Source organism: Sceloporus undulatus, chromosome 1, assembly GCF_019175285.1.
Source record: "Sceloporus undulatus isolate JIND9_A2432 ecotype Alabama chromosome 1, SceUnd_v1.1, whole genome shotgun sequence".
NCBI lineage: Eukaryota > Metazoa > Chordata > Lepidosauria > Squamata > Phrynosomatidae > Sceloporus > Sceloporus undulatus.
The window spans coordinates 35,854,382-35,872,171 of NC_056522.1; the positions used below are offsets into that span (position 1 = coordinate 35,854,382).

At 39.1% G+C, this 17,790-nt stretch overlaps 1 protein-coding gene across 5 annotated transcripts in view; it reads left to right on the plus strand.

Moving 5' to 3' along the window:
* Positions 1-17,790, plus strand: part of RPS6KC1 (ribosomal protein S6 kinase C1) — a 179,880-nt gene that overhangs the window by 34,734 nt on the left and 127,356 nt on the right. For all 5 annotated transcript variants that reach the window (XM_042445857.1, XM_042445884.1, XM_042445867.1 and 2 more), the window contains one exon: positions 17,090-17,205. In XM_042445857.1, the coding sequence (XP_042301791.1) occupies positions 17,090-17,205 (116 nt within the window). The remainder of the gene's footprint in view (positions 1-17,089; positions 17,206-17,790) is intronic.

Genomic DNA, 17,790 nt, shown 5'->3' on the forward strand with positions numbered 1-17,790 from the left:
TTCAAAGCTTTTACTTCCATATATTCATTCAACAGACATCCTTGGAAAACCAATGTCAGACCATAATCCAATTGCGATGAATATACAGGAGAAAAAATTAACATACTCATGGAGACTAAACCCGGATCTTTTGAATGATGAGAAAATAACAAATAGAGTGAAAGAGGAATTGAAATGGTATTTTAAAGAGAATATGACAGAGAACCTATCAATGAACACAATATGGGATGCAAGCAAAGCTGTGGCTAGAGGAATACTTATTAAGATCAATGCAGAACAAAGGAAAGAGAAAAAATTAGAAGAAGCTAACCTACAGAACAAATTGAAACAAAAAGAACAGGAATGGAAAGCAAAAGGGGATAAAATATTAAAACTAGAAGTAGAAATAATACAAGAGAAGTTGAAAGCATTATCTATTAAGCAAATAGCGCCCAAAATACGGAAAGTTAAGCAATTAAATTTTGAAAATGGGAATAAAGCAGGGAAACTTCTAGCGCAAAAGCTTAAAAAATATAAAGAAAAGAAAATGATTAATATGATAAATCATAAAGGGAAACAATATACCTCACAAAGTGAAATCGTAGAAAAATTTACAAGCTACTATGAAGAATTATATGATGATAAGACAGAAACAGAATATAAGAAAACCAAAATTGTTGAATACTTGAACAAACAGAATAGTAAGCATATAGAGGACTTCCAAAAAAGAGAATCTTAATAAAGAAATTACAACAAGAGATTTTAGAAGCGATTCAGAAGCAAAAATTGGGGAAAGCTCCAGGCCCCGATGGTTTATCAACAATATATTATAAAAAATTAAAAGAAGTATTAATAGAACCACTTAAACAAACATTTAATGGAATACAAAGTAACGGTATACCGGAAACCTGGAAAGATGCATTAATAACAATAATCCTGAAAGGTGATAAAGATACTTCTGAATTAAGGAATTACAGACCCATATCCCTCACCAATGTAGACTATAAAATCTTTACGACAATCCTATCTGAAAGGCTGAAGAAAATCTTAGTGAACTATATACATAAAGATCAAAATGGTTTTTTACCTGGAAGACAAGGCCAAAATAATATAAGAACATTTATTAATGTATTAGAACATTACGAACAACACAATGATAAGAAATTAGCGTGTATTATGCTTGATGCAGAAAAGGCCTTTGACCAAATTGACTGGGATTTCCTATTAGCTGTTATTGTGAAAGTTAATATGGGAGAAAAATTTGAAAGATGGATTAAGTCTATATATAACCAACAAAGGGCATCCCTACTTATAAATGAGGAAATATCTAGGAATTTCAAGATCAGAAGAGGAACGAGGCAGGGATGTCCCCTCTCTCCTTTATTATTCATATTGGTTCTAGAAATATTGGCAAACAAAATAAGAGAAGAAGATAAAATTAGAGGGATTAAGATCCGCAACACAGAGTGTAAGCTAAAAATTTTTGCGGATGACATTGTGGTTTTTCTAGATGAACCATTTAACGGAATCAAATATTTGATACAAACTATAGAGGAATTTGGTGTATTAGCTGGATTTAAAATAAATTCTGAAAAAACAACAATTCTTACTAAAAATCTCACAAAAGATGAGGACAAGATACTTAAAATAATATCAGGATACTCGATTGAAACCAAAATCAAATACTTGGGAATCTACTTTACAAAAAAAAAACATAGAACTCTTTCAAAATAATTACATAAAAACATGGAACGAAATAAAAAAAAGATTTAATTATTTGGAGCAAATATAATCTATCCTTCCTTGGAAGAATCGCAGCAATAAAAATGAATATTTTGCCAAGGATATTATATTTATTTTGTAATATTCCAGTTATAATAAATGAAAAAATACTTCAATTCGTGGCAAAAAGATCTGTCCAGATTTATATGGCAAGGCAAAAAAGCAAGAATAAAATGGAAATTACTTACAGAAGATAAAATCAAAGGGGGTTGTAATCTACCAAATTTTAAGCTCTATTATTACGCAGCATGCCTTAATTGACTAGAAGAATGGTTCAAATTAAGGGATGAAAGTTTATTAGATTTGGAATGTGCCAATTTAAATATGGGAATTCATGCGTATATGTGGTACACAAAACCCAAAGAAAACAGTATCTTTAATCATCATATGCTGAGAAAATCTTTACTTAAAGTTTGGTATAAAGTGAAAAATCAATTTTACAGTCACATTCCTCAATGGGTTTCCATACAAGAGGCATACTACAAAAGAACCAAATGTGAGAATCAACAATGGGTAAGATATGGAGATTTAATCAATAAAACCACAGAAGGGAAACTTATCATGAAAAAGATAGAAGAAATCAATATAAATGGAGAAATGCAGGATTGGTTTTTATACAACCAATTAAAAAGCCGCTTTAAAAAAGACAATGAAACAGTTGGTTTGACAACTGATAGTAACGAAATTGACAAAATAATGACTGATAAACAAGGTAAACACATTTCTAAATATTACAAACTATTGAAGGGAAGAGATTTAGAAAATGAATTGATTAAACATAATATGATAAGATGGGCACAGGACACTAAAAAAATAATTAAAATAGAAGAATGGGAAAAATCGTGGAAAGGGACCAACAAATTTACTTTATGCCAAAACTATAAAGAGAATTACCTGAAAATGTTTTATAGGTGGTACTTAACTCCCCAAAAAATCCATCAAATTTACAAATCAGGTAACATCAATTGTTGGAAATGTGGAAGACCAGAAGGGAATTTTTACCACATGTGGTGGCTGTGTACCAAAGCAAGAGATTACTGGCAAATGATCCATAAATTTATAGAAGGCATTCTTAAGATAAACATACCTTTTGAAGCAAATTTGTTCTTGTTGAACATGACCCATAATATTAGAAATGTAAAGGCAAACAGGATTATATTATATATGGTCACCACAGCAAGAATAGCATATGCACAGTATTGGAAAGCATCAAATAATCCATCAATTGAGGAATGGTTGAGCAAACTATATGAAGCCAGAAATATGGATATATTATCTGCATTATTAAAAGGAAAATCTGAAGAAAATGTGAAAAAGGAATGGAGTGTTTTAGAATTGATTGAGGGGAATGAGTTATTGGATAATTTAAATAAATAAGGTTGATTTAAGGGAAAAAAATTTTTTTTTTTTAGGAAGCACCATGTGAAAATGATAGAACGAGTTATAGACCAGGAATAAATAAATAGCTTGTAATGCGCGGTATTAGCCAAATGTAAAGGAAGTAATAACTAGAAGGTGTATAATATGAGAGATCTAATGTAAATATGTGTTTATGTCTTTGTTTTTGTATGTTAAATGTTGGATTTATATTAGGTTATGGGAAAATTCTTTATCTCTTTTAAGTTGTACTATTCTATTCTAAATAAAAAAAAATTTATACAAAAAAAAAAAAAAAGAATAACTTATTTCTATCATATATTTTTAATATCCAGGAAGAAATTTCATCAGTTTTTTAACATTTTTGTAAAGAGAGCTTTTGAGTCCAATACTTGTCAAAAAATTTCATAACCGGATTCCATTTGTCTTCAAATTTTCCTAAAGAATTAAATTTAATTAAATAAGTTAACTTATCCATTTCTATTAAATCATATAATTTCCAGATCCAATCTAATACTTTTTAACAAAAATTTCCAGACTTACATTGTCTTTGTTGTGTGTCTTCAAGTCATTTCCAACTTCTGGCACCCCTAAGGCAACCCTATCGTGGGATTTTCTTGGCAAAATTTGTGCAGAGGAGGTTTGCCATTTTTTCAGAGGAGGCTGAGAGAGTATGACTGGCTCAGGGTCACCCTGTGGATTTCATAGCCAAGCTGGGAATCAAACCCTGGTCTTCAGAGTCATAGTCCTAAGACTCGAACCACTACTGCATGGCAGGGGGTTAGTCTGGATGCCCTTGTAGTCTCTTCCAACTCTATGATTCTACACCACCCTGGTTCTCTCTAGACTTAATATATACAGTATTTCATGAGGAAGTAAGGGGAAGACCCATCCAAAACTGTAAAGTGAAGATCAAGCATGGTCAGTGGGTATAAAATGCTATGGTGGGGGGAGTGGAAGAGAAAAAAAGACTGGGGGAGGTTGGATGAAGTGCAGTGTCATGGAATAGGATGTAGCACTTAATACTGCAACATGTTCTGGTAAGTCTAACATATTAAATAGAATTTTCAACTTTCACAATGCTTTCCTTCAAAGTTTTTCTGCATAGGAATCCATTAGAGACAAAGCAGTTATATTTTTACTTTTTTTCCTTCAGATGATCACCTTTTTTGTCTAGTTAAGTTTTTTTGTGTTGTATAAACAACAATAGGATGCTGGGGGAAATGTGCTCAAAGGCTGTATTATTTAATGGCTCTGTTGAAGTAGAGATTGTAAAATATTGTTGTTACTGTGGCTTGGGTTTACAATGATGTGCATGAGGAGTAATACTTTGGCAAAAATAATAGCCCAATAAAAGGGATAATGACTAGAGGGAAGGAAGATGGCAAGACTGGGAAGTTTTATGTGTTTCGAATAGAAAAATTAGGGAGATGTGGCTGACAATCATTGTTCATCTGTTCTCTCATTTAAAAAATACAAGCAAAACCTGTTCTCCTTACTTTCAAAAGATTTGTTTTGAACAGAATGCTTTACAAAACTGTCAGGAAATTCTGCTTTCTGTATACTATCAGTAAAAATTTCTCAATTAGAAGTATATTTCATTGAGATAATGGGCTCTTATTGTGTGCCTTCAAGTCATTTCCGGCTTATGGCAGGGTTTTCTTGGCAAGATTTGTTCAGAGGAAGTTTGCCATTGCCTTCCCCTGAGGCTGAGAGCATTGCACTTGCCCAAGGTCAGTGGGTTTCATGGCCAGCTGGGAATCTAACCCTGATCTCCAGAGTTGTAGTCCAATGCACAAACCACTGTGCCACACTGGGCTGTACGTTCATTCTCTTAAAAAGGCTTATACTGGAAGTCCAGTTCAAATCTAGAGCTAGATGCTCTGAGGAACCATAATTAAGTTCAGCTGCTTTGTGATAACATTTTCATTAGTTCAAAAAACATATTCTTTTTTTATCTGTAGCTTTTAAATGCTGGTTTCCAGTGTGTGATGAACTGAATTGTAAAATGTATTTTGACATCTTAGTGACTGTTATCAAATAGGCAATCTGAATGACCATGTGTCGAAAGGGTATACTTTAGTATGGAAGATATTTCAAGCCATCTTTCTTCACCAGAGTTCTAATACCTCATTTAGTATTTTGTTTAATAAGAATGAACTCAGTGAGTTGTCCTATGCAGCCAAAATGGCATCTGCCATGGGCAGGAGGGAGATATTAGCTAACTTGAGGGAATGTTACCATTTGGCAGAAGTATAAAACAAAATAAATGTAAAGATGTGGGGACGACCTAACACAGCTGAACAAGAACAAAATATGCTCAGTGGCCACAGAATTTGTGTGAATTTGCAGATGACCACTCAAAGAAATATGGTTACAGGTAAGCAACCTGTCTGTGTCTGTTGCAGAAACAAAATAAAAAAGAATTGATGAAAATTGACTATTCTAGACAATGGCATGGCTGGCTAGAAACTGCATTGCACATTCCAGTTTTTGTTGCAAAGCCACTTGTTTCTCCCTAAGCACCATCTCTGTGGCCTAAGCCCAGCCACATTTAGTGTATCCTGATCCTACTCGTCTTCACTAGTTAGAGGCTGCAGCTGTGTGTCTTTATCTCCCTATTGATGGCCTTGTGGCTTGTAGGTGCTTTCTAAAGAGGTTTTTTTATTGGGCAGTTCCATTGCCTAATTTACTGAATTTCCCAGATGAACATGATGATAGCAGTTTCTAGCTCTTTTGCTATGTTTTCCACTTGTTTCTTTTGGCCTTTTTCTTGGGAAAAATGCGTTAAGAAAGAAAAGTTAGGCGGGGTACAGACCGCCGCTTTGCGGCGCTCTGCCGCCGCCGCCAGAAGGTCCGCGGGGGAGCCGGAGCCTTCAGACGGCCCGACTCCCGCGCGGACCGAAAAAAGAAGCTCCAAAATGGAGCTTCTTTTTGCGTCGCGTTTGCGACGTAGCGAGGCGCCAGGGGCGCGCTCGCTACGTCAGCAGCGGCGCGACACGTCTGGACGCTAAGCGTCCGATACGCAAAGATGGCGGCGCCCATGTAGAAAGGGCGCCGCCATCTTGTACGGACGGAGTCCGTACTAGGCCCAGGGGCGTCTAAAAGAGACGCCCCTTTTTTAAAATGGGACGTCCGGAGGACGTCCCAAATGGCGGTTTAGAAAGCCCCTTAGAATAGCTGCACAATTTCCTTTGATTGTTAGCATTAGCCACCTTTTGTCTGGAAGCAACCTTTGCACCTTTAAGTGATTTGTGGGGGAAATCATGTAGACTGGTGACCATCAGTGCTGCTCTGTCACAGAATCAGAGGGCCCATTCCCACTGTGAATTAAAGTGAATTGCTGATTGCTGTATATATGCCTCCTTCCCACTGGAAACGGTTTCAGATGCGACTCCAATCATTTGGAATCATTTGGAAGCAAGTCAAATCCAAACAAAACAAAAACGCTCTTTTCAAACACTAGTTTTTGGTGGTTCTTTTGAATTCAGAAGCATGTTCAATAAGTGTGAATGAGGGATCTGAATCTCATTCTGCCAAAGTTACATTCACTGGGAGCTGACCTCGTTTGCTTTTGGAAAGCTGCCTTTCCACCATCCTCCTCCACTGCCTCTACTTGAGCAGGAGACTGCGTGCCCCACTAACCAAAAGCTCGCCCGTTTGGCCATATCCGCAGCCACCTCAGTCAGGGGGCAGAGCGATCTCATTAGCTTTGCCAAGGACTTGGTTGACTTGGTGGGCTTCAGGGTGCAAAACCTGGGGAGGGGAGAGGAATGGTCAAAAGGGCCCCTTGGCTCTGGGGGAAATCCTCTGCCAGGCTCTGCCCTGGAAGGTCATATTGGACTCCTCCAGCCCTCCCAGCCCAAGATTCTTTGGGAGAGATGGGGGGAGGCTGTGAGAGGAAGAGAAGACCCCCCCCGCCAGCACTCTCTGGGGCCCCAATCCCACATGGTCACCGGCCTGGGCTGGACACCACTTCCTCCCTCCCCACCTCCCTCCTTTCCAGCATGGCTGTTTCTGTCTTCACCTCCACCTCGGGGTACCTCTTGATATGTTCCAGCTTGTCAATATCCTTCTTGAACTGTATTGCCCAGAACTGTATGCAGTTGAGGTCTGACCAAACTAGAATAGGATGGTACAGTTGACTCTCTTCTTCCTCAGGGTTGCCATCTACAGATTGGAGCATCAGCAGGTGGCCCCACTCCATTCTCCCCAATGGTGGCGTATACATGTGGCCACACTGCCACTACAAACAGTGGGACTTGAGATCCTGTGGATTTTGTTATCTGTGGCAAGGTCCAGAACTGAACCCCCAGGGATACAAAGAGCCAACTGTTTTGTGACTGCTCATGCTAATGCAGCCTAGAATTGAATTGGCTGTTTTGGCTGCTGCATCAAATTGTTGGCTCATGATTAACTTGAGGTTTATCTCTGCTTTTATACTGGTAGCCATTTCCGCCCCCCCCGGTGGACCCTCCTAGTTTAAAGGAGATTCACATTTCTATACTAGCCCTACCCAGAGTAATCCTTCCTGAATCCACTACTTTCTCAGCCCCTACAAGAATATGTACCAGAATAATTGTTATGATGTGAACCATTATGGTGGATTGGTTAGTGTGACCTTGGTACCAATCAATCAGTCTATCTAACCATTTTCTTTAGGACTGTAATGAGGATAAAATATGTGATGGGGCTGCTATGCAGACTGCACTGAATCCCTTAGAATAAAGGAAGGATATAAAAGCAGTACATTAATAACTGGTAATACACGAAGAGAAACTCTTGCCTCCCATTGACAAATTAATATGTATTTATTAGCTTCCTGATGGGAGTACTTGAAGGTTTTAAATATACAGTATATATATTTTCTCCTTTGTTCAGGCAATAATCTACATAGTCTTTGAAAAAAGCACTCATTCCCTCTATTTCCCATGTTCAGGCTATGAGAGCTGCTGTGTATGTAGCCACCCACAGGTAACAGGGACGTATCTACAGACTTAATTGCAGAAGCACCAAAAAAAAAAAAAATGTTTAGAAACAAATACCTGGGTGTGGGAGGAAATGGTGAAAATGGCCTAATGAAGATGGACAGAATGCCTACTTTACTGTCGAGCTGGGGAACTGGAGAACTAGGAGTGTGGGATTGGGAATGGAATGGAGTGATGGGTCTTGAACATCATACTTGGAACATTTTGTTGCTGCCCCCCTTTCTTCATCTTTGTGTTAGAAAAACACATTAAACTACCATGAATTGTATTTTTTCTGTGTGTGTGCTATAGTTTTCCTTCTAATTCTGGGGATATTATTTATTATTTATTTATTTTATTTATTTATTTCTAGAGTACCTGTTATAGCTGCATAATGCCAAACCATGGTTTGTAGAGTGTCTATGACCTAAAATTTAACTGCATCTGGAATAATTGCAGCCCCTTCCAACTCTATGATTCTATGGAGTAGACCCATTGAATCAGTTGGAACTTACATAAGTGTTGACTCAACATTAATTCAGTCATTATATTCTTGTTCAAAATAACAGTTGGATTTAGGTCTATGTTTGAACCTATGCTACCCTACAAACCATGGTGTGTGAAGATTTGGCAAATACAGATATTGGCCCGTTACAGACGGGCATATAGTACGGACTGGGTCCGTACTAGGGTTAGAAAGGGGCATCCCTTCCGGATGCCCCAACCCTAGTACGGATTGAGTCCGTACAAAATGGCGGCATCTGTTCCACACGGGGGCCGCTATTGCTATGTCACCACCGCACCGCCTCCAAACGAGGCGGCATGGTTGTGACGTACCGGCGCTGTGCCAGGGCGCATAGAGCATCCTTTCTGTGGCGCCAGAAGGAGCTCCGAAACAGAGCTCCTTCTGGGATTTGCGTCACTGGCGCAGCCTTTAGATGGCTGCGCCAGCGACTCAAGGCAGAAAGGCACCGAGTGGCCCCTTTCTGTTTGTCCCCGCCGCCGTCGGGTGTCCTTGGGGCATGAAGCCCCAAGGACACCCCTTTCCAGGTCGCGGGGAAGCGGCCTTTTGCTGCTTCCCCGCGGCCTGGAAAGTGGCGGATTGGGGCCCCAGAGGCTGCCGTTCTGGCAGCTGAGGCCCCGATCCGGCAGGGAAAGGAGCGCCTACAGGCCGCCCCAAAGGGGCAATCTGTAACACACCATCAATTTGAAGCTGGTATGCATATCACTCTTAGTAACAACTATGATCCTTGAATATCACACTGTTGACAAACCATGGTTAGGGCCATTTTAGTACCTTAAGAGATTGCTGCATTATAGTGACAGTAGTGAGCACAGTGATGTAGGAAGCAATGTATTCAGCAGATGGTGAACAAAAGATAATGAGCTTCATACTGTATGCTTGGAAGCTAAAGCCATACAGGAGGTTGTTATACACAGTGGGCCCTTGGTATCCTCTGGCGTTTGGTTCCAGGAACCCCTGTAGATACAATAATCCTGGATGCTCAAGTCCCATTAAATGCAGTGGCATAGTAAAATGCTGTCCCTTATTTGCTTTTTGGACTTCATTTAAATATATATATATATATATATTCAAGCTGTGGATGGTTGAATCCATGGATGAAGAATTTGTGGATACAGAGGGCCGAGTGTATTTTTATTACAAATCATGGGTTGGCAAAGCGGTTGGATTTAACCAATAATCAGGTAGTGTATATAATAAAAATAAAATAAAAAGATATAGTACTGTAAACAATATATGCTGCCAACTAAGAAGAGATTTATTTCCTTAGTCAACAATATCACATTTCAAAAATGAAAATAAACATAAAAAGGATAAATAAAAAACAGAATATAGATTTCCCCCCTTAAGACTTTATAATTAATTATGTTTCATAGCACTGTTGAAGTATTTGTCTTAAAATAAAAAGTACAAATGGCCAGTTGCATTTTTTTTACAAGGATTAAAAAAAATACTAAGCTGTATAAAACAGGCGTTTAAATTGATCTTGCTTGAGTTTTCCCTTAGTAGGATTCTTCATAGAGACTAGATTCCAACAGTCCTTGATTCTCTGGCTCTTACCAGACAGTCCTTCTTCTGCAACAACATACAACCAAAGAAACTGGAATTTATTAGTATTGCTGTTGGCTGCAAGTGCTGCTGCATGCCTGCCTTCATCCTTTACAAAATGGATGGAAAATTCTTCAGTTCCCACATTTGAAGTATGATGAGCTGTTATATTTGTTCACTGCTGTTACAATAGAGCCCCAACCACTACTGGATGAAATCCTTTGATGGGAAAATTTTATGCTGCTTTCCTGAATTTTACTCAGTTTTTTTTCATCTTTCCCACTGGAAAAAGAGCAGTGGCACAAAGCATGGGGACACCACGTAAATGACATTAGAGTTAATGGCACAGGCTCCAGAAAGGTGAGTGTGAGTAAGAAGAAAGTATCACTGAGTACAGTGAAACGTATACCCACATAGCATGCAGTCTGAATTGCTATTTTAAATTTCTGTTTGACTTCCTAGTCAAACACACTAGGAGGTTTCCAAAAACTAAGAACATCCCACAGAAGATTCTCAAGACTAGAGTCCCCAGAGTACCTGATGTCCTCCTGATGTGTTGGTTACAACTCTCATCATCGCAAGTCATCGCGAACAGTGATGAGTCTATCATATCTGGAGGATGCCACATTAGGGAGAGTTGGTGTTGAGGTTCATTTGTGACAGGGAAGTGCTGCTCTAGAATGTATGTATCTAAAAGCAACCCTTAAGAACAACTCAAAGTACAAAATAGTAGCCATCTCATGGTGCATCTGAACTGTAGAAATAATGCAGTTTGACACCATTTTAACTGACATGACCCCATCCTACAGAATTTGTAGTTGTAGTAAAGGTACCGGATTTATAGTTTTGTGAGGCACCAGCACTCTTTGGCAGAGAAACCTAAAAACCTTATAAAACTGCAAATCCCAGGATTCCATAGGATGGAGCTACAGAACTTAAAGTGGTGTCAACCTATATTACTTCTACAGTGTAACTGCACACTTTACCAATGTGACAGAGCAATCCAGCTCTTCCCCAGCAGAAAAGCCTTCATAAACCCCAAGTCTTCACTATTTTCTTAACTGATGGAAATGATCTTAGATGTACAACTTTTGCTCAGCATTGAGTACCAGAAAAATGATGTCACTACATGTGAAGTTTCTGGAAGGAACATATTAACTGTCAGAGCAATGGTCACCCCATCTGGGTTTTAGTTAGTAAAATTATTTTTACTTCATTGCTTCTGTTAAAGTACTTTACACCATTTGGGAAGTAAATGCATTAGTATTAGCTAGTATTGTTTACTGTGACCTTACTTGACTCTCGATCAGAGGTCTCTCTTGGTGTCTGCTACTGGATTTCTGTTTAAGAAAAAATACCACGGATTAAGTCCACTAGATAAGAGAAACATTGGCTCTCTTTCTGGACTGTGGTATACAGTGAGCCCTTGTTATTCATTGGGGTTTGGTTCCACGATCCCCCTGTGGATAACAAAATCCATGGATGCTCAAATCCCATTAAATACAGTGGCATAGTAAAATGGTGTTCCTTATATAAAATGGCAAAATCAAGGTTTGCTATTTTAAATGTATTATGTTTTTAAAATATTTTTTTTATTAATTATTATTCAGTAATATAGTTCATTACATATAATACATGATATCTTAAACAATCATATGATATTGTACAATTCACCTATCTATTCTTGTTTACATTTCATACATTTCAATGTTCCTTGTTGTTTTCTCTACATTTAAATATACCTCCTTCCACCCTAATCATTCTTACACTCCTTTTTGTTTGTTGTATTACTTAAGCATCTTAGAGCTGTGTTCTTTAAATTGTACTATTTAAAGAACCCTTTTCTTTTAAATTTACAGTTCAAATCTGTATTCGAAAAGTATATAATAAATTATATACATCATTATCTGTATACCATTCGTCTGCACACATTAAAAAAAACCCATTCATCTATTTGTTATACATATTTTTCCAGAAAAAAAGAAAAGTTAACTTTTGAATAAACTACTGATGCAAGACCATTTGTTACAAAATGGTTAATTTTGAAAGTAACTTTTCCCCCAATACAAGTGAAGAGTTCACTAATGATGTTTGCCTATTCAGTTTCTTTACATTATTTCGTATAACTAGTAACATAAAAAGGAAGATGACCTAATATGAGTATAACCCGAAACATGTATAAGATAAAATTTGTATGAGTTATTTCACCTGAATAAATACAAAATTACTGTAACTGTGTGTTTAGAAAGATAGGTGTTTAGACTTCTTATAGCTATGGCCAATAATTTTTACAAAACTTGATTAAAGATTCCCATTCTTTGTTTAGTTTTTCAGACCAGTTTCCATTTATTAAATTAGTCTATCGAGATCGATCATTTCGAGGCTTTTCTTTAGCCATTCATCTGTTGATGGTATGTCATTGTCCTTCAATTTCTTTGGATATACTAACCTAGCTGCAGAGATTAGACACAGTAAGATTTTTAAGTGATTTCTTTCTGTCCTTTCTTCAATAATATTTAATAAGAAGGTTTCTGGTTTAAATTTAACTTAAATTTGAAATATTGTTTGTATTAGAATATGAATTTTTTTCCAGGAAAGAGTTGCTTTCGGGCAAGACCACCAGATGTGGTATAGTGTGCCTTCTTTTTTGTTTTTGTTTTTTGTTTTTTGCATTTCCTTTTTTCCCTTTTTTAATTTTAGCAATTCTGTTTGAGGAGAAGTACCATTGGTGGATCATTTATAAAAGTTTTCTTTTATATCCATTGATAATGTAAAATTTAGGTCTTTCCCCCATGTCCTTTCCCAGTTTTCTAAATTAATTGGATGGCCTATGTTTCTAGCCCATTTAATAGTACAGTGGTGCCTCGGGTTACGAAATTAATTCGTTCCGCGGCCGCTTTCGTAACCCGAAAAGCCTTCGTAAGCCGAATTGCCATAGGCGCTAATGGGGAAAAGCCGCGTTTCGTGCGAAAAAGCGCCGAAAAGCACCAAAAATTTTCTTCGTAACCCGAAAAAACATTCGTAACCCGGAACAATTATTTCCAATGGGATTTTTTCGTATCCCGAAAATTTCGTAACCTGGGTATTTCGTATCCCGAGGTACCACTGTACATTCTTTAATTGTTTTGTCTTCAAATTCTCTTTTCAATAAAAGTGCATAAGTTTTAGAAATTGTAGATTTGCTTAATTTTAAAATGATTTCATCCAATTCATTTTAAGATTTAGTGAGGTCTTCTAACATTAAGTCTATTTTATATCTTTCTTTGATTTGTCTATACGGGAAACAAGAGCATTTATGTCTGTTTTCGTTCAGTTCTTCATTTGATTTTAGGTTGGGAGTCACTTCTTTCCGATTAATTAAATCCGAATATCGTAATGGGGTTCCTGTATGTGTTGTTATTTCTATCTTCCAGGCTTCTTGTGGTGAGACCCAATCATGTATTAGTCTGTAAAATTTGGGTTTGATTTTATTCCATACTGATAAGAGTGATCTTCTGATGGCATGATCTTTGAATTCTTTATTGACTTCTGATCTTCTGTACCACAAATATCCATGCCATTCATATCTTTTATTGAACCCTTCCAGATTTAATGTTTTTGTATCTATTAATTTAATCTAGGAAATAATCGAGATTAAGGAAATGTTTTCAAGCCGTGGATGTTTGAATCTGTGGATTAAAAATCCATGGACAAGGAGGGCCAACTGTACTGAGTGAGACGATTAGTTCATCCATCTGATAGTCTGTGTTTCTCCAAGGCTTCATGCCAGGGTGTATGTATTTTCTAGCCCAACATCAAGATGCTGGGGGGCTGAATCACAGAATTTCTATATCCAAGGCATGTAGTTTGCTATTGGGTTCTGTCCCTTTCCTCCTTATAACCTGTAGATCTGGAATGAGAATCATATAGCCCTCCAGGTGTTTAATGGGTTTCAGCTGCCAGAATTCCTCACTATTGTCTATGCTGGCTAGGACTGCTGGGATTTATAGTCCAATAATCTCTGGGAGACTGCATGATTCCTTTCCCTGCTCTGAAGATTCCATAAATAACCTAAAGGTACCAGGTGTCCGGGAATGCTGCCAGCAGACACTTGACAGTAGCTGATAACAGAGCCTTAGCACAGTGGAAGTGAAAGTAAAGCAGACCTTGCAAGGAACCAGTCTGAGAGCAGTCCGAGAAAACAAGCCGAGTTCAGAATTCCAGAAGTCCAAACGTTCCAAGAGTCAAGCCGAAGTCAGGATACCGAGAAACAACGTTGGTCAAACAGTTCAAGGTCAAAACAGCCAAGAGATAACAAAGTCTGGTCCAAGGTCAAGGTAACAAAGAATCCTAGTGCTAGCAGCAATCACGCCAAGAGATCATGCAATAAACTCTAGCAACCAGCATTAGTCTCTCTCCCACTTAAGTAAGGGAAACTCTCCCTTGTGCCACCTGAGGCTGGTTGGCTAATTGCCTCTCGGCAATTCTCTGTGATCTGCGCCTGCAAGCACTCTCAGCTCTTCTCTCTTTGAAAGAAGGCACCTGCATGCAAGCTTCGTCCCCAGAGTCCCCACTAGGCAGTGGTACCATAGAAGGTCTCTCTTCGGCACTAGGACCTGGTTGAACCTCCTCCTCTGGGGTTGGAGGATCACAGCTGGGACCTGGCAGGGCAGGAACAGCACCTGGTGTTGCCTCAATCAGCCCTTGCTCTGGAGGAGGCTCATCCTCCTCCTCATCCTCCGAGAGCTGATCTTGGCTGGCCATGACACCAGGTCCCATCTGACCTTGAAAGCTATGCAGGGTCATCTCTGATCAGTAATTGGATGGGAGATCACCAAGGGATACCAAATACTGTTGACTATGGCCCTGTCCAGATGGGCCCTTTGAGGTGCGTCCAACGTGCTCAGTTTGCCTCAGGGTGGCGCGTGCACACTCCCCGAAACCCTAGCACATCATGCACGCGCTGCCGTTACATAGCACCTTACAGACGGCGCGCATAACGGTTACGTTGCAGCTGCGCAGCCTCTAAACGGGGCTGCGCAGCTGCGACATAACTGCGCTGTCTTCGGCACTTTGCGGCGCCGCAAAAAGGAGCCACTTTTTTGAGTTCTCTTTTTCCTGTGCTGCAGCATTGCGCAATTTATATGCTGCGACGCTCCTGCACACTCTTTTTGGTGGTCTGTATCCTGCCCATATTTCAGAGGAAGAAACTGGCAAAATTGCCTCTGAGAATTAGGCCCGTTACAGACGGGCTAAAAAGTATGCGCGGAGCGCGTACTAGGGTTAAGACGGGGTGGTGCTTCTGCACCGCCCTAACCCTAGTGTGCGCTCCGTGCGCACAAAATGATGGCAGCCATTCCACACGGCCACCACCATCAATACGTGATGACCGTTTTGGAGCTCCTTCCTGGTTTGGTCCGCTGGGCGCAGCCTTCAGACGGCTGCGCCCAGGGGACCAAAGGAGAAAGGGTCCTTCTCTCTGCCGCCGTGGGGTGTCCTTGGGGCTTGAAGCCCCAGGGACACCCCTTTTCAGGCTGCGGGGAAGGGGCCTTTTGCCGCTTCCCCGCAACCCGGAAAGCGGTGGATCGGGGCTTCAGCGGTTGCTGCTCTGGCCACTGAGGCCCCAATCCGGCGGGGAAAGGTGCGCCTACAGGCCGCCCCAAAGGGGCGGTCTGTAACACGCCTTAGTTACCTAAGGAAACCTTTTGAAATTCATGGGGTCACTATAAGTCAACAGATGTCTTGAAGGCACAGTGTTTCCATATACGGTTGAGTCTCCCATATCCAGAATTCTGAAATCTGAAATACTACAAAATTGAAAATTGTTCACATGGGTGGCTGAGATAGTGATATCTGTGCTTTCTGATGGTTCAGTTTACACAAACTTTGTTTCGTACACAAAATTATTAAAAATATTAGGTATAAAATTACTTTCAAGCTATGTTTATAAGGTGTATACAAAACATAAAATAATTTCATGTTTAGACTTGGTCTTAACTTTAAGATATCTCATTATGTACAGTGGGCCCTTGGTGTCTGCTGGGGTTTGGTTCCAGGAATCCCTATGGATACCAAAAGCTGTAGATGCTCAAGTTCCATTAAATATAATGCCATAGTAAAATGCTGTCCCTTATATAAAATGGCAAAATTGAGGTTTCTTTTTTGGAATTTATATATTTTAAAAATATTTTCAAGACATTGATGGTTGAATCCATGGATAAAGAATCCGTGGATATAGAGGGCCCACTGTATATGCAAATATTACAAAATTAATTCAAAAATTCATCTTATGACTACGTAGACCTGAACTGAATTAGGTCCTGTATGGTACCATTTGTATTATGCAGCCAATGGGAGAGGAACATGCAGGTAAAAGGGAAGTTGGGGGAGCTTTGGGGCCAGAATACGCTAGGGGCAGCCCAGAGTATTCTGGCCAGACTTTCTCCAGATAGAAGGGGCTGTAGGCTTTACCTTTCATTTCTTCCAGCAGTGGGAGTTTAATGTGGGTATAGTGCTACTCAGTGAAATTCAAGTTTCAACTCTCTGTCCCTAATATTAACTGAGTAACTGGTGCTGTTGTCTGTATCAGAAGATGTAGGCTGTAGCTGAGTACAATAAGGGTGAGCATCCATGTAATGTGTGGATTTTGATGGACATATGTTAGTGTCTCTTGGCTAATCAAGAGTGTTGCTTTGCATCTCCTTGAAAAAGATAGGGCCTTGGATTCTGCTAGTGACTGCCAGATTATATCATTTACTCAATTGCAGAACACAAGATTCTGGGGACATTTGAGAATGGGAAGCGTGAAGCTTGTTGCTGTCTCCTGAAGCAATTTTGTGACTTAGTAGACAGAGACCGCTCTTCTCATAGGGGGTTCTTCAAGAAAAAAAAAAGCTCAATTATTTCTCAGTATGTTGATCTTTTTATGTTTCAGGGCGATTTGAAGAGAGTGTGATTGAAGAGAGAAGACAGTGTGCAGAAGATTTGCTTCAGTTTTCTGCCAACATCCCAGCACTCTATAATAGCAAACAGCTTGAAGATTTCTTTAAGGTTAATACTTCTGAGCTACTCTACTTTTCCTAAATGATTCCACTTGGCAGTAGGAGTGAAGTTCTCATTCTACTTTATGACAGTTGATAGGCATACTGTTAGACATAAACATCAGGAAAGTATAAGTTAACTGTGATAATGATGGAGTATTAGAAAATGCTTAAGGCCACTGGCCACCCATGTTTTAGCTTCCATTTTCCATCTGCAAATGGGATTGGTAATGATTGGCCTCCCAGGGGTTGTTTGAAGGCTGAATTAGAAGGCTTGTAATGCACTTCATGGGGGCTTCATAAATTGACAGGAAACTTGAAGGCTCATATAATAATAATAATAATAATAATAATAATAATAATAATTAATAAAAGCTTTATTTTTAGCCCGCCTTTCCTGGGATCAAGGCGGGTCACAACAGCCAAAACACGATACAATCAATATACAAAAAATTAAAATACAAAAAATACAAAATCTCACAATATCTTAACAACAGTTAAAATCCAGTTAAAATTTTTTTCCAACTAGCACAGGATTACAAGAACAATGAGGAGAGAGAAGGGGGCAACATGGAATGTTAGGGGTAAGCCTGCT